The 18,026-nt window shown below is 46.5% G+C and overlaps 1 protein-coding gene across 5 annotated transcripts in view; it reads right to left on the minus strand.

Annotated features, from left to right (window-relative positions):
• Nucleotides 1-14,042, minus strand: part of PCNT (pericentrin) — a 218,297-nt gene extending 204,255 nt beyond the window's left edge. For all 5 annotated transcript variants that reach the window (XM_050916458.1, XM_050916455.1, XM_050916457.1 and 2 more), the window contains exons 1-2: nucleotides 13,869-14,042; nucleotides 11,300-11,449 (exon numbers count right to left, since the gene is read on the minus strand). In XM_050916458.1, coding sequence (XP_050772415.1) covers nucleotides 11,300-11,449; nucleotides 13,869-14,000 — 282 coding nt within the window. In that variant the 5' untranslated portion in view covers nucleotides 14,001-14,042. The remainder of the gene's footprint in view (nucleotides 1-11,299; nucleotides 11,450-13,868) is intronic.
• Between the last annotated feature and the right edge of the window lie 3,984 nt (nucleotides 14,043-18,026).

An 18,026-nucleotide genomic window follows, 5' to 3' on the forward strand; every position in this document is an offset into this window, starting at 1 on the left:
GATTCACAGATCAACACTCTCAGCAGGGAATCTGAGCAGAGACTCAGCTCGGGAACAAAGGACTGAGATGTGTGAGTAAGTGGGGGCTCTGAAAGAAACTTGGGATCTCTGACCTGGGTGTATTGGTTTATCACAGGACAATTATGAGCCATCAGTGTGATGCAGCCATGAAAAAGGCGAATGCAGTCCTAGGGTATGGCTACACTTACAGTTGTAGAGCGCTGGGAGTTACAGCTGTCTTCGTACAGCTGTGTAGCGAAAGCGCTGCAGTGTGGCCACACGGACAGCTACCAGCGCTGCAGTGTGGCCACATTTGCAGCATTTGCAGCGCTGTTGGGAGTGGTGCATTATGGGCAGCTACCCAGCATTCAAGTGGCTGCAACGTGCTTTTCAAAAGAGGGGGGTGAGGGGGAGCGTGGGGGAGAGAGAGAGGATTTTTGGAGCTGTCAGCTCCCTGTCTCGCAAGTTCTAAGGACTGGAACATACACATCACCAACCTGCAATCAATTTAAAAGTTTCGAGCCCTTCCCTCACCCCACTCTTATTCACTAAATGCAAATTATGCACTCCTAAATAGCCTTCAGACCACATAAGCAGCTGCTCAACACAGACTCCCCCCTCCCCCTCCGCCGTGTGGCTTCTCTACTCAAAAGCAAACAGCTGTGAACCTTCCAAAGCAATTCCCCTGTCTGCCTCCACTCGCTCGAGCAAAAAGCAGCTGTCTTTGTTTTTTAGATAAGCAGCTCCGGGGAGCCCAGATGGAGTTCAGCCACTCTTCCAGTTTATTGTGAACAGGCATTCTGGGATACCTCCTAATACCCTGGAGGCCAACAACAGCGCTTTTGATGGACACAGTTGACGAGCCAGCGCTGCAATCGTTACACTCCAAGCAGACCAGGTGTACAGCCAGCGCTGCAGCCAGGGAGTTGCAGCGCTGGATGTGCCTTGTAGGTGTGGACAGTTACTAAGTTGCAGCGCTGTAAACCCACCACCAGCGCTGCAATTCTCCAGTGGAGCCATGGCCCTAGAATGCATCAAACAAAGTATTTCCAGTAGAGATAAGGAGGTGTTAGTACCGTTATACAAGGCACTGGTGAGACCTCTTCTGGAATACTGCGTGCAGTTCTGGTCTCCCATCTTTAAGAAAGATGAATTCAAAGTGGAACAGGTGCAAAGAAGGTCTGCTAGGATGATCTGACCAATGGAAAACCTACCTTCTGAGCGCACAGTCAACTTGTGGAACTCCTTGCCTGAGGAGCTTGTGAAGGCTAGGACTATCACAGGGTTTAAAAGAGAAAAGACGGTTACTCACCTTTGTAACTGTTGTTCTTCAAGATGTGCTCCTCATATCCATTCCAATTAGGTGCGCGCGCGCCGCGTGCACGTTCGCCGGAAGATTTTTACCCTAGCAACACTTGGCAGGTCAGCTGGGCACCCCCTGGAGCGGCGCCGCTATATACCCCTTACGACCCAACTGCCCCTCAGTTCTTTCTTGCCAGCTACTCCGACAGTGGGGAAGGAGGGCAGGTTTGGAATGGATATGAGCAACACATCTCGAAGAATAACAGTTACAAAAGTGAGTAATCGTCTTTTCTTCTTCGAGTGCTTGCTCATATTGATTCCAATTAGGTGATTCCCAAGCCTTACCTAGGCTGTGGGGTCAGAGTGAGATGTTGCAGAATGCAAAACTGCTGAGCCAAAGGCTGCATCATCTCTGGACTGTGGAACCAGAGCATAATGTGAAGCAAAGGTGTGGACCGAAGACCAGGTAGTTGCGCGACATATCTCCTGGATAGGTACACGAGCCAGGAAGGTGGCAGATGAAGCCTGAGCCCTGGTAGAATGCGCGGTGATGTGGCTTCGGGAAATATGAGCCAAATCATAACAAATGTGGATGCATGCCATCACCCAAGATGAGATCCTCTGAGAGGAAACAGGTAGGCCTTTCATCCGGTCTGCTACCGCGACAAAGAGTTGGGGCGTTTTACGAAAGGGTTTTGTCCGCTCTATATAAAATACAAGCACTCTACGGACATCCAGGGAGTGCAATTGTTGCTCCCGTCGCGTTGAGTGTGGCTTCGGGAAGAAGACCGGAAGAAAGATGTCCTGGTTAACATGAAAGGCCGAAACCACCTTAGGGAGGAATGCCGGGTGTGGCCGCAATTGCACCTTGTCCCTATGGAACACAGCGTACAGCGGATCCACTGTAAGAGCCCTAAGCTCAGAGACTTGTCTGGCTGATGTAATGGCTATGAGGAAAGCTGTCTTCCAAGATAGGTAGAGTAGCGAGCAGGCTGCTAACAGCTTGAATGGGGAGACATAAGCCTGGTTAAAACCAGGTTGAGGTCCCAGGTCGGGGCTGGGCAGCGTACTTGGGGGTATAAGCGCTCCAAGCCCTTGAGGAACCTCGAAACAATAGGGTGTGAGAACACGGAACAGCCATCTTCCCCTGGGTGGAAGGCAGAGATGGCTGCCAAGTGTACTCTCAGTGATGATACTGCTAGGCCCTGCTGTTTGAGAGACCAGAGATAGTCCAAAATAGAGGGAATCGAGACCTCAGTGGGAGTAAGATTATGCGTTTTGCACCAGCAGGAGAAACACTTCCACTTGGCCAGATACGTTGACCGGGTGGAAGGTTTCCTGCTACCCAGGAGAACTTGTCGTACTGATGCACAGCAATGTAAGTCTGACTGGTTTAGCCACACAGCAGCCATGCCTAGAGGTGAAGGGCCTGCAGGTCTGGGTGGCGAAGCCTGCCATGGTCCTAAGTTATGAGGTCTGGGTGGAGTGGCAAGGTAATTGGGTTGGCTATCGATAGGCTGAGCGACGTGGTGTACCAGTGCTGCCTGGGCCACGCTGGAGCGATCATGATTAGGCGCGCTCTATCCCTGCGAAGTTTTAGCAGGATCTTGTGAACCAGCGGGAACGGTGGGAAGGCATAAAGCAGCTGGCTCTTCCACGGCATCAGGAAAGCGTCCGAGATCGATCCCAGGGAGAGACCTTGGAAGGAGCAGAACATCTGGCATTTCCTGGTCTCGCGGGAAGCGAAGAGGTCTATGTGGGGAAATCCCCACTTCTGGAAAACAAAATGAATAACATCCGGGTGGATCGACCACTCGTGAGACAGGAAGGACCAGCTGAGTCGATCCGCTAGAGTGTTCCGAACCCCTGGGGAAAGGACACTACCAGGTCTATCAAGTGGGCTATGCAAAAGTCCCAAAGTTGGATGGCCTCTTGACAAAGGGGGGAGGATCGTGTCCCTCCCTGCTTCTTTATGTAGTACATGGCCGTTGTGTTGTCTGTAAACACTGAGACACAAAGGCCTTGTAAATGTCGCTGGAACGCCTGGCATGCCAGGCGGACTGCTCTCAGTTCTCGGACATTTATGTGTAATGCCAGCTCCTGAGATGACCAGAGGCCTTGAATACGAAGGAGTCCGAGGTGAGCACCCCAGCTGAGAGATGACGTGTCCGTCGTCAGGGACATTGAGGGCTGGGGCGGATGGAACGGCAGCCCTGTACACACCAGGGAGGGAGTTAGCCACCAGTCTAGGGAGCCTAGGGTGCTCGAGGGAATGGTGACTATCATGTCTATTGGGTCCCTGCCCGGGTGGTATACCGAGTTGAGCCAAGCTTGGAGAGGATGGAGGCAGAGTCTGGCGTCTTTGGTTACGAACATACAGGCAGCCATTTGCCCCAGGAGACCGAGACAAGTGCGAGCCGAGGTCATCGGGAAATTCTGTAGATCTCGGGTGATTATTGCCATCGCCTGAAACCACAGCTGCAGTAAGCAGGCCCTGGCTAGATTGGAGTCCAGGATAGCTCCTATGAAGTCTAACCTCTGCATGGGAACCAGAGTGGATTTTTCTATATTGATCATCAGGCCTAGACGTGTGAATAGGTCCTTGACGATGCCCACATGCTCGGTGACTTGTGTCTCGGATGCCCCTCGAATGAGCCAATCGTCCAGATACGGAAAAACGTGTATCCGACATCAGCAGAGACAGGCGGCGACTACGGCCGTACACTTTGTAAATACCCTTGGGGCTGTAGAAAGGCCAAACGGCAGGACCGTAAACTGGAAGTGCTGACAGTTGGCTACGAAGCGGAGGTACCTCCTGTGTGGAGGAAAAATGGCGATGTGAAAGTACGCGTCTTTCATATCGAGAGCGGCATATCAGTTTCCAGGATCCAAGGATGGGATAATGGTCCCCAGGGATACCACGCAGAACTTCAACTTTGTCAAACTGGTTGAGTCCTCGCAGGTCTAGGATAGGTCTGAGACCTCCCTTCGACTTGGGGATTAGGAAATAACGGGAGTAAAACCCCTTGCCCCTTTCGTCCTTTGGTATCTCCTCTATAGCTCCCATGGTGAGGAGCGTCCGCACCTCTTGCAAGAGGAATTGCTCGTGAGAGGGGTCCCTGAAGAGGGACGGGGTTGGAAGGTGGGGGGGGTTTGAAATAAATTGGAGGTGATACCCATACTCCACCGTGCGTAGGACCCAGCGATCTGAAGTTAACTGGGACCACGCCGGAAGGAAATAAGAGAGACGGTTGGAGAAGGGAGGAGAAGGATCCTGGCCTGTAACTGGTACGCTGCTTTCGGGCGCACCTTCAAAAGTTCGTCTTTGGTCCGGCTGGTGGTTTCGAGGGACCTTGATTTTGGCCCTCTTGGGGTCCTGATTGTCATCTGCGACCACCTCGGCCGCACCGCCTGCCAAAGTCCTGTCTTTGTCTAGGTGCAGAGTATGGGTGGTGAGGCTGGGGACGGAAAGGCCTACGTTGCGTCACCGGCGTATGCATGCCAAGAGAGCGCATTATAACTCTGTTATCCTTCAGGCTTTGCAGCCTGGGGTCAGTCTTTTCTGAGAAGAGACCTTTTCCATCAAATGGTAAGTCCTGAATGGTATACTGCAGCTCTGGTGGGAGGCTTGAAACCTGAAGCCATGAGATGCGCCTCATGGCAACACCTGAGGCCAGAGTCCTGGCTGCTGAGTCGGCTGCATCCAACGAGGCCTGGAAGGAAGTTCTGGCCACCTTTTCCCCTTCCTCCAAGAGGGCAGCAGACTCTTGGCGGGAGTCTTGAGGGAGTAGCTCCGTAAACTTACCCACTGCCGCCCAGGTGTTATAATTATAGCGGCTAAGCAGGGCTTGTTGATTTGCCACCCGGAGCCGTAAGGCACCTGCCGAGTACACTTTGCGGCCGAGTAAGTCCATTCGCCTAGCCTCCTTCGATTTCGGGGCTGGTGCCTGCTGGCCATGGCTTTCTCTCTCATTAACAGACTGGACAACTAGTTAGCAGGGAAAAGGATGGACATACAAGTACTCGTACCCTTTAGAGGGCACCATGTATTTATGCTCGACTCCCCTGGCCACAGGAGGGATAGAGGCTGGAGACTGCCACATAGTATCGGCATTGGCCTGGATGGTCCGAATAAACGGTAGGGCCACTCTGGTGGGGGCATCCGCCGACAGAATATCCACTACTGGGTCCTCTACCTCCGGGACCTCCTCCATCTGGAGGTTCATATTGAGTGCTACCCTCCTCAGGAGTCCTGATGGGCTCTCAGGTCGATTGGAGGAGGGCTCGAGAAGGATGTTCCCGCCACCACCTCATCTGGAGAAGAGGAAGAGGAGATGCCGGAGACTAGCAGGTCCTGTGTGGCCTCTTGCTCTTGGGCAACCTCCTGCTCCAGTGGAACCTGGGAGTCCGGTGGATGAACTGGGGCTTCCTCTGTAGCAGTCGGAGGAGGATGGCTAACTGTCACCTCTGGCACTCGGTGCTCTGATGAGACAGAGCGGGACGGAACTACTGGTACGCCTTGGGCCTGGGCCTAGGTCTCTTGGAAGACTCTGGTGGGCACATCGGAATCGCGGTCCTGTGCATAACAGCTGTCCGCGTGGGACAACACTGATGCGTGTCTGGATGGCCATGGAGGGGCTGAAAATCCCTGAGAAGAGTCTCTGTCTCTAGCGGACCTTGCTCTACTCGGCACCGGGGACTGGTACCAGGAGGCATACGGGAACGAGATTGGGACCTGCGACCAGAGTGGTGCTGGGAGGTCGACCGAGATCTTGAGGCTTGACGTCGGAAGCGGCTACGGGAGTCCTGGTGCCTGGAGCGGTGCCGGGAGCTGGAGCGGTGTCGAGAGTAGCGGGCCAGCGAACGGGATACTGAACGGTGCCGCGAGTGCAACCGGTACCGAAGAGGAGAACGGTGCTGGGACTGCGAGCGGCGTCAGGAGCAGGAGCACCGACGGGACCTAGAACGTTTGCAGGACCGTAATCGTGAAAGGTGCCGCCATGCTGTGCCAACAGAGGATGGTTTTATCAAGGCAGGCTTGCCGATAGACTGTATTACCCGCACCAGCGGTGCCGGGGGTTGAGGCAGCATCGACTCTGTCATGGCAATCAGATCCCTCGCCGTTGAGAATGTCTCCGGCGTGGATGGAATAGTAAGCTCAACCACGGCTTGCGCCAGGGAGCTGACAGGCACCGGACTTGATGGCCCTTGTGGGACCGGAATCGACGAAGCCAATGTCGTCGGTGCCGCAGCAGGTGTCGGTGCCGGGCGATCCGACTTAGACAAGCTCTCTGGCTGCGGTGCAGGTGGCACGGAAGCAGCAGGAATCTTAGGCTCTCTCGACCTCGGGGAGAGGGAGCGGTGCCGAGTCGACTCTGGTGCCAGCGATGGCCGGTGCCAAGAGGCCTTGGCAGTACCAGCGCAGTCCGGTGCCGAGGAGGCGCTTCTGCCTGCCGATTGACCAGCGCTCGGTGCCAAAGGCGGAGGGGTAAGAGCCGCCTCCATGAGGAGCTGTTTTAGCCAAAAGTCCTGCTCCTTTTTTGTTCTCGGCTTAAAAGCCTTGCAAATGCGACACTTTTCTGCCAGGTGAGATTCCCTGAGGCACTTAAGACAGGAGTCATGTTGATCTCCTGTCGGCATTGGCTTGTGACAGGCCGAGCATGGTTTGAAACCTGGCGAACCGGGCATGGGCCCCGGCACTGGGTGCAAGGAAGGGACTAATCCCTGAACCCCTCTTAACTATAACACTAACTATGAACGATAAAAACTAACTATAACTATATAACTTTGAACTATATACACAAAAATAAAATAGAGAACTACGAGTAGCTAGGGAGGTGGAGGTCAGTAAAACCGCATTCCACTGCTCCAACGACTGACATGGGCGGTAAGAAGGAACTGAAGGGTGGTTGGGTCGGCAGAGGTATATATCTGACGTCATAGCGGTGCCACTCCAGGGGGCGCCCAGCCGACCCACCGAGTGTTGCTAGGGTAAAAATCTTCCGGCGAACATGCACGCAGCGCACGCACACCTAATTGGAATCGATATGAGCAAGCACTTGAAGAACTAGATAAATTCATGGAGGTTAAGTCCATTCATGGTTATTAGCCAGGAATGGTGTCCCTAGACCCCGTTTGTCAGACGGTTGAGTTGGATGGCAGGAGAGAGTTCCCTTGGTCATTACCTGTTAGGTTCAATCCCTCTGGGGCCCCTGACATTGGCCACTATCGGTAGACTGGATACTGGGCTCAATGGACCTTTGGTCTGACCCAGTATGGCCATTCTTATGTTCTTAAGACCTCTCGTCCATGTCTCGTGGCCTTACTCAACATAGCCGAAGCAGAAAACCAACTCTTGCAGTAGCCAGCAGTTGTGATTACTTTGTGGCTTGCAGGGAAGTGCATTGAGGAGTGTTTCTTTTATAAAAAAATTAACCTTGCACCAGAGACAATGTATGCACTGTCAATGCTACCTGTGCTTTGTATTCTTTGCAGCTGAAACCTGGTCTGCCGGTGCTTCCTCCACCCCAGGACAGAGACTTTCCCAGATTAGAAGGCAGAAAAAGACGTCTTGGGAGGACATAATTAATTAATGCGCAATTCTGAGAAGTGCATGTCCAACAACCTGCACAAGGACAGGGAAAACTGTAGACCAGGAGTTGGCAACCTTTCAGAAGTGCTGTGCCAAGTCTTCATTTATTCACTCTGATCTAAGGTTTCACGTAACAGTAATAATTATAACGTTTTTAGAAGGTCTTTTTCTATAAGTCTATAATATATAACTAAACTATTGTTGTATGTAAAGTAAATAAGGTTTTTAAAATGTTTAAGAAGCTTCATTTAAAATTAAATTAAAATGCAGAGCCCCCAGACGGGTAGCCAGGACCTGGGCAGCGTGAGTGCCGCTGAAAATCAGCTCGCGTGCCACCTTCGGCACCCATACCATAGGTTGTCTACCCCTGCTGTAGACCATGCAGGGAACAAGAGTGTGCCTTGCAGGAAGAGATGCTGTGGATTATGAGGGAGGAATCAGACATGTTGAGGCATCTAGCTGAGGTTCATGAAAGGCAGCTGGATGCTAGAGTCCCTATGCTGAACCTGATGCCATTATTGCCACATTCCACATCCTCCTCTCCCAAATGTCCTGAGGCCAGGGGGGGAGTTCAGTGTCTCTTGCACTCAACTCCAGGGGAGGGTACAAGGTCTATCAGGCGGCCATTCCCATACCTTTGATTGTTATTGCAGTGCAACTGTAAGCAAGCTGTCCTTGTTTCTCCCCCCATCTAGTGTTATCAGCCCTTTTGCCCCAGGTTATCTTACTTTTCTTTGCTGTGTCTGTGTGTTTGCGAGTATAATAAAACTTAACGGATTGAGGAGAAAAGGCTCTTTATTCATTCAGCACACTATGCTTAGTGGAGGCGGAGTTTACAGGGGAGAAAATAGAATGAGGAGGACAGCTTAGTAAGGAACACCACAGATAAGTGTCACATTACTGTGGATCACTGCTGAAATTGGTTTTCAAAGCGTCATGAAGATGCAGAGCCCCGAGGTGTGCTCTCCTTATTGCCCTGGTGTCTGGCTGTTCAAAATTGGCTGCCAGGCGATCTGCCTCAACCCCCTACCCTGCTGGAAACTCTTCTCCCTTTGTTTCAGAGATATTCTGGAGCACATAGCAGGCAGCAACAACAATGCAGATACTGCTTTCAGTAAGATCTAACCTATTAAGCAAACAATGCCAGCAGCCTTTTAAACATGCAAATGCACATTCCACCACCATTCTGCACTTGCTCAGCCTATGGTTGAACCAGTCCTTACTGCTGTCCAGGCTGCCTGTGTACAGCTTCATAAGCCATGGGAGCAAGGGGTAGGCTGGGTCTCCCAGGATCGATTGGCATTTCAGCATCACCAATGGTTGTTTTGCAGTCTGGAAAGAAAGTCCCTGCTTACAGCTTTCTGAACAGACCAGAGTTCCTAAAGATGAGCACATCATGCACCTTTCCCGACCATCCCACGTTGATGTCGGTGAAATGGCCCCTGTGATCCACCAGTGCTTGCAACACCATTGAGAAGTACTCCTTCAGTTTATGTTCTCTTTGGCAAGGTGGCCTAGAGCCAAGATAGGGATATGCGTTCCATCCGCAGTTAGGGAACCCCATCGTGGCAAAGCCATCCACTATGTCCTGTGCATTGCCCAGAGACACTACCCTTCTTACCAGAAGTCTATTGATTGCCCTGCAAACTTGGATCACAACAGACCCCATGGTAGAGTTACCGACTCCAAACTGATTCCCCACTGACCAGTAGCAGTCTGGCGTTGCAAGTTTCCACAGTTATCACTACTCACTTCTCAACTGTCAAAGCAGCTCCCATTTTAGTACTGCTGCACTTAAGGACTGGGGAAAGCTCTTCACATAGTTCCATGAAAGTAGCCTTGCGCATTCAGAAGTTCTGCAGCCACTGCTCATCATTCCATAGCTTCACAACGATGCGGTCCCACCAGTCAATGCTTGTTTCCCAGGCCCAGAACGGATGCTCCACCCTGTCAAGGTGATGCATGACTGTCATCAGCAACTGAAAATTCCTCCACTCCATGGTTTCCAGCAGGGCTGCTTGCACAACATCACATTGTTCTGCACAGTGGCTCCTGTTTCAACTGAGTAAATACTGCAGGATGAGGCGCGAGGTGTTTGTAATGCTCAAAACAAAGTACAGCTGAGAGGGGTCCATGCTTGCCATGCTATGGAGTCTGCGCAGGTAACCCAGGCTTAGGAAAAGAGGAACGAAAAAGGTTTGGCTTCTTTGCCGTTGATTTCAGGGAGGTAGGGAGGTAAGTGCATCATGGGAGGCTAACACCACGCTCCTATAACCATCTGCGCAAATATGTTTTGGTCCCATAAGGCATTGCAAGACCAAGCCAAAATTCCACTTGCCTACATGTACTGTAAGATAGCTACCCACAGTGCAGCGCTCTGTGCATCAATGCAACCCCTGCTAGTGAGGACGCACTCCACCAACATGAGCATAGCGGGGACACGCAAGATCGACTTGCTTAAATCAGAGACTCGATGTCAACTTACATAAAATTGACTTAACTTTGTAGTGCAGACATGCCCTGAGTCTGTTCAATTGCTCTGCACTAACCAGAATGGATTATGCTTTAACCTTGATTTTTCTGTGCTGATCTATGAACTTCCAATGCTGTGTTCCAGTTGACTGATAAACCCTACTGTTTTGAAAATGCTGCTTGAGTGTCACTGTAAATACTGAGTGAAGTGCATTAGTCCCTGATGAGCGTACAAGTCTCTATTAGGAGTGTATCTCAGTTGGACTCACTGAAGAGAATTCACAATGTGAAGCATGAATGCTGAAGTCCAGAGGTTCAGCCTGAGCAGGCAGCAGTGAGGCTGCGTGGCCAACTCTGAAGGAAGAGTGAGATCTGTAAGGGATCAGGCACAATGAAGGGATTTGTCCAAGAGACTATTTAAAAACTAGACATTGCACCAATCCTGTGAATCAGTAACACCCTGTCATAGAGTTTTATAGTATTTTTCATTTATAGAGCTCAAACTGCTTTCTTCAAGAAGCTGGGTAAAAGTTCCCCCCACTTTAACAAGGGAAAAACTTGAGGCATGAAAATGTGAAGTGACTTCCTGAAGGTTTCACCTCAAGTCAATGGCAGAGCCATGAAAGCACCCAAAGTTTCTGCCTCTCAGTCCAGTTCCCCAGCAAGTGGAGCGTGCTTCCTCTGCACTGCAATAAACTGCACTACCAAAAAAAAAAAAAAAAAAAAAAAAAAAAAAAAAAAAAAAAAAAATCAAGCCATTAAATCAGGTTTAGTTTAGTAAGCCTGAAAGTCACATTTAAACCAAATGTTACTGAGAAGAAAGGGGAAGAAAAGATTTATATAATTTGCCGAGATCAAGAATTACTAACTTTTTTCCCAGTTAATGTTCTGATCCTCATTTTCTGGTAACAGTTTTAAAAAGCCAGCACACACCTCATGTAACTGAAGCTGTAAACCATGGATCTGATCAGCTAGGAGTGAGGCCTCTTCCTGAATGTCATCTCGATTTTGCCTTGCCTGCTGCAGGTTACTTGTCAGCTGAGCTATTATCTCATTCCGTTCCTGGACAGCCGTCTCCAGCTCCTATATGAAACATTAATGTATCTTTGAAACCAGACTTTTTCAGCAGTTTAGACACATCAACCTTCATTAAAAAGAAAGAACTGGCTCTTAGCACTGTACTTACGGCATTAGTAAAACTTGCTCCACAGGAGTGGTCATCTTTCTGTGAAAAGTGCAAAGAAAAAAAGTTTACCTTCCACTGATCTCAAAAGGTAAAGGAAGCCAATTTAGAACATTGTTTTTAGCAAGTGCAAACATTTTAATAGGTAAAGGGTGAAACAAAAAGTGTAGAATTTCTACAGTAAGAAACTGAATCCTCGGTGCCCCCATTATGTAAAAGACAGGCTGTACTGATCTAGGATGACTGGAGCAGAGATGTTCGCCTCTTCTCATCCAAGTGATAAAAAGCTAATGATCTGGGGTATGTTAATCCTATTCCATATTCATCTCATTAGCTTCTTTAAAGTATTTCTCATGACAGGAAAGTTCTTGGTTTCCTACTCCTAAAAGCAAAAAGTAAGTCTGCAGCTACAGAGGAAGCAAGAAGACACTTCAAGCATGTGGGGTGCAGTTCATCTCTGTGTGGAAGTCCTAGAAACCAGGAGCCTATAAAGTGAACACACAAACTCTCCCCCCGTCCCACACACTTTTACCCCATTTATCACCACTACCAGCAGCTCTGCAAAAGAAAAAAAATATACAGAGTACATGTTAAAACTCACTTTAAATGAGCACAGAAGAATGATCTCCATTTACAAAAAAAAGGAAGAGATGCTCCATATTATTTGAGCCTTCACCCAGAAACGCGGCAGGCAAACAAACTGGCCCGGCCTGCCAGGGGCTTTCCCCGAACAAGCAATGGCCCTAGTTTGAGAACCACTGATCTACACAACATTTGACAGAGACAATGGAGTTTTCATTACACCTGGTTTTGAAATTTGTACAACAAAAGGTAATAAAGTACTGTTACATTTGATTCTTGTTTGTAAACACAATGTAGAAAATTTAGATGATCATGTAAGAGAGTCCCTTTTCTTCACAATGCAATTACAACTTTCTAAACTCCAGTTAACTGACCTCATTAAATTTGGCTTACAGTGACTGAAGCTTCATTCCTTTGTAGCTCGCAAAGATTTGCTTCTACAGAGCACTAGTATTCAATTCCGAAAAGTTCTTACACTCAGGAGCTCTCCATGACTAAAGCTTTGTGGTGACCCTAAATTATTTGAACTCCTAAAAAGGTTTCAGGAAACTAAAACAATAATATTTTAAACCTGCCCAATCCAAAAGAACAAGGGATTTATTTCAGTATCAGATATGTTAACTATTGATTGTTAAAAGGAAGAATTATATTCTGGAAGTTTTGTTGACTTCCTTTAATTTTAAGTGTGTGTTTTTTCAGACAGGAATCTCATATTGTATCCTCTTGCCAATTTGGATAATCAATAAGCCTCAAATTTTATGAAGGTCTCAGGACACCTGAAAACTTAAAAATGAAGGCTTTGCAAAACTGGTTTTGTTTTGATATAAGAGGGGTCTGTCTTTTTCTTATAGTTTGGCAACTTTTTATAGCTTGCCATGCCAATAAAAGCTCAGTGAATGTCTCTATTATTATTATTATTATATGTACTGCAGTAACACCTAGGAGCCCAGGCATGGACCAAGACCCCAATTTTGAATAGATAAAATTTTCAGATAAGTTTACACAGATTATAGTTTTACTAATAGTTGCCTCTCTCAATGACATTTCATAGCACAGCATATTTGTTGCTGCTCTGTAATAATTTATGAATATTATATATTCTATTTGTCTGATTGTTGTAAGAATATTTACTGTACACCTATACTTAGTTAATTCAATAGCAGGATTGTCAGCAAAAGCACCCAAGAAGGGTTGATCCTGATACACACTTCTCTGCAATCACTTCATGACAATCAGGAGTCATTCACTTTGATGCTCTGCCTCCTGACCCCCTTGAGGAATTCAAAATGGTTTTGTGCAGCTGTTCCAAGCATGCGAGCTGAGAAAACAAATAAATCTGGCTGGATTTGAAGCCCATCCCTCAAAAGACAGAAAAGAGAAAATGAGAAAGTGAACTCAGATTCCACAGTTGGAGTCACTGTATCCACTGCTAAGTCATAAGAATCCAGACAGACCAGTTGAGCAAGCATGACTGATAAACTGAGTTGCTGGCTGCAGTGTCTTGTGAAAGAATTTCAAGATTCCATCCCAGAATAGGTGAAGTCATGAGACCCAACACATGTGATGTTGCACTCAGAGACACCAGAGAAGGGGTCAGAGGTGCAGCTAGTCCTGTAACCAGGACACATACTACTTTGCTGTGGTATTTAATGAAGTTACACTGTTACTCATAACTCTGTTGATAACATCTTCAGTAAATACCCTTAAATTCAAGTTATCTGATTTTATTAATAGTACCTGAAGATGTGTAGCCCCACTATGCTGGGCAAGTTGTTCCAGTAAGTCATCCACCTCTGCAGTGAGTTTTTCAGTTGCTTCCTGTTTGTCCAGAAGTCTCTTTTCCAGTTCCATAATTCTAGTCCGACACATCTGGACATCAAGCTGATCGTATTCCTTAATAGAACACAGAACATCTTTCTTCATAAAAGAAAAGGAATGGTATTTACTTAATAGTGTGACATTGTTACTTTAAATTTATAGCAAAACTAGATTCCTATCTTTATAAGCACATAGTACCTTACACCTCTACCTTTGGACCTCATTTCATATAATATACTGATATTTTAAACAGCAACATTTTTATTTTGAAAATTTACAAATAAGTATTTGAGTGAAAGAGAAAACACTTTGAAAGGTCATGATGTATTAAATTTAATGGACCAAATTAACTCTTAAGAAGAACAGAGTGATTACATGGCCCCATTTGATGCTACAGTCACATTCTACCACAACCTGAGGTTTAAATTTGATTTCCAGCAGCAAATTTTAAAAATGAACTGCAACTCTATAACCAAAAATAAAGTTATTACATTTGATTATATTGAATTTCCCTCACCACCCCCCACAAGAAGAATTCAGGAATATTTTGTTAAATTAATTGTTAACAAGCACAGATAGAGTCAATCAGCTGCAAACAAATAACTCATGTTTAATGTACAGAAAAATAATAAATGCCTAATGTTCAATTATTGTTTGCAGTGCACCACAAAACCAAAGAGGATGTCTGAGATACATCAACCTAAACTCCCTCAAATTTTCATCACAACTTCAATCACCAGCACTCATCCATCAACATTTCTCTGGAACACTCCCATGCCAGCATCAATTTCCTGGAAACAACAATCCGCTTCAACAATGGAACCCTACAGACAAGACATGACCAGGCGTGCGCCATGGCGCCTGCGGGCACCACATTCGGGACCCCTGCTATAAAACTTACAGCTTTCACACAATATCCACAATTAAGCTCACAAGGACCACCATGACACTGTTTAGAAAAGAAAGACCAGAGCCATCTCTGTGTTTGTGACCCTACATCTAGTCACTTTCCAGCTTCCACGTCCTCCCTAGAGCAGCCACAGAAATTGTGGCCTCTCCAGGAGCCCCAAATCCAATACCTTTCCCTTTAAAACCAGACTATTTTAATGTAAGTTGGATAGCAAGAAAAAATATTTAACAAACGGTTAAGTAAAAAAAAAAAAAAAATCCTTACACGAACACTACAGAAAACATTCCTAGATTGGCACTAAACTTAAACTACAAGAACACTGGTGATTATTTCTCTCTCAATCCAAACATCTCAGAACGCTTTCCACCAACTTCGTAAACCCTCAGCAATGTTACCTTTGTAACCAGAGACCCCTGAAGATACTGGGCTTATCCTCACTACTGGGAAAAAAAAAAAAAAAAGAGGGGAAAAAAAAAAGGATTAAGTTTGTATCCAGAATGCTATATAGTTGAATCCAGACACAGGTAGTGTTTGCTAACAACTCAAACCTCAATAATGTGGGTGTACAGCGGGTCTCCGGTATATATTGGGGCTGTGTTCTTGAAAAGGGCAATGGATACCGAAAGGACGCATACCAGGGACCTGCTGGTACAGCAAAGGCATAGGAAGAAGGGGAAACTTAGGTGGGTAGCGGGCAATGACAGGGGTATTTGTGGAATTTGTGGAGAATTTAAGGTTTCATTAAAGCTGAAAGAACTAAATTCACGTCCTATGAATGAGATACTTTTCTAATTAGGGAAAAACATGACTTTTAAACCTTTTAGGAATCTGTTAACCATTCGGGGAGGGGGTGAAGAACCTGCAATTGCTGAGTGGCAAGCCAAAACTGTATTTTAATGGAGTTTAAAAAGAGAAACCTGACTGTTTTTAATAAAAAGGTAATCCAGAATGAGTGGAATAAAAGAGCAAGTAGGAACACATCCTCTTCTCTTCATGCAAGATGAAACTCCACCATGAAACAGCTAATCACAAAGTGTGGGAAGTGAGGGTGAGGCGCTGATCAGCAGGACGGCCGGTGGGCGGGAGGCACTGGGAGTGTGTGGAGAGCTGATTCATAGACTCATAGACTTTAAGGTCAGAAGGGACCATTATCATCATCTAGTCTGACCTCCTGCACAATGCAGGCCACAGAATCTCACCCACCCACTCCTGTAACAAACTCCTAACCTATGTCTGAGTTATTGAAGTCCTCAAATTGTAGTTTGAAGACCTCAAGCTGCAGAGAATCCTCCAGCAAGTGATCCGTGGCCCCATGCTGCAGAGAAAGGCGAAAAACCTCCAAGGCGAACAACCTCCACGGCCTCTGCCAATCTGCCCTGGAGGGAAATTCCTTCCCAACCCCAAATATAAGGAACTCCACTAGTAACCTCTTTCCAGCCTGACAGTTCACCTTTCAGTATGACAAGTTGTAGTCTCCCCTTTAACCAGTTCCTTATCCACCTTTCAATTTTCATATTGATCCCCATCTTTTCCAATTTAACTAATAATTCCCCACATGAAACCATATCAAATGCCTTACTGAAATCGAGGTAAATTAGATCCACTGCATTTCCTTTGAGAAGGTAACAGATTTTTTAGACAAAGAAGGAGATCAGGTTGGTTTGGCACGATCTACCTTTTGTAAAACCATGTTGTATTTTGTCCCAATTACCACTGACCTCAATGTCCTTAACTACTTTCTCCTTCAAAAATTTTTCCAAGACCTTCCATACTACAGATGTCAAACTAACAGGCCAATAGTTACTAGGATCACTTTTTTTCCCTTTCTTAAAAATAGGAGCCATGTTAGCAATTCTCCAGTTGTACGGTACAACCCCTGAGTTTACTGATTCATTAAAAATTCTTGCTAATGGGCTTGCAATTTCATGTGCCAGTTCCTTTAATATTCTTGGATGAAGATTATCTGGGCCCTCCAATTTCGTCCCATTAAGCTGTTTGAGTTTGGCTTCTACCTCGGATGTGGTAATATCTACCTCCATATCCTCATTCCCATTTGTCATCCTACCACTATCCCTAAGCGCCTCATTAGACTCATTAAAGTCTGAGGCAAAGTATTTGTTTAGATATTGGGCCATGCCTAGATTATCCTTAACCTCCATTCTATCCTCAGTATTTAGTGGTCCCACTTCTTCTCTTTGTTTTCTTCTTATTTATATGGCTATAGAACCTTTTACTATTGGCTTTAATTCCCTTTGCAAGGTCCAACTCTACATGGCTTTTGGCCTTTCTCACTTTATCCCTACATGTTCTGACTTCAATAAGGTAGCTTTCCTTTCTAATCTCTCTCATCTTCCATTCCTTGTAGGCTTTCTGCTTTTTCTTAATCACCTCTCTAAGATGCTTGCACATCCAGCCTGGTCTACAACTCCTGCCTATGATTTTTTCCCCCTTTATTGGGATGCAGGTTTCTGCAACTTTGACTTGAAGTAATTCCAGGCCTCCTCCGCCTTTAGATCCACATGTTCTTCATTCCAATCCACTTCCCTAACTAATTTCCTTCATTCTTTAAAGTTAGCCCTTTTGAAATAAAAAACCCTAGTCCCAGATCTATTTTTGTTTATCCTTCCATCTAGTTTGAACTGAATCAGCTCATGATCACTCGAACCAAGGTTGTCCCCTACAACCATTTCTTCTATGAGGTCCTCACTACTCACCAAAACCAAATCTAAAATGGCATCCCCTCTTGTTGGTTCAGCAACTACCTGGTGAAGAAATCCATCAGCTATCACATCCAGAAAAATCTGAGCCCTATTATTATTACTAGCACTTGTCCTCCAGTCTATATCTGGGAAGTTAAAGTCTCCCATGATCACACAATTCCCATTAGTGTTTACTTCATTAAAAACATTAAAGAGCTCTCTATCCATATCCAAATTGGATCCTAGAGGTCTGTAGCACACCCCAAGCACTATCTCAGCGCAAGTAGCTTTCTTTCCCAATGTGATTTTTAACCAGATTTTTGTCTTATCCATTCCATCACTTATTTCTTTACAGTCTACCTCATCATTGATATACAATGCTACTCCACCACCTTTGCCTTTATTTCTGTCTTTCCTAAACAGCACATACCCTTCAATATCTGTACTCCAGTCATGTCTACTATTCCA

The sequence above is a fragment of the Gopherus flavomarginatus genome, chromosome 10 (genome assembly GCF_025201925.1).
Source record: "Gopherus flavomarginatus isolate rGopFla2 chromosome 10, rGopFla2.mat.asm, whole genome shotgun sequence".
Classification (NCBI taxonomy): domain Eukaryota; kingdom Metazoa; phylum Chordata; order Testudines; family Testudinidae; genus Gopherus; species Gopherus flavomarginatus.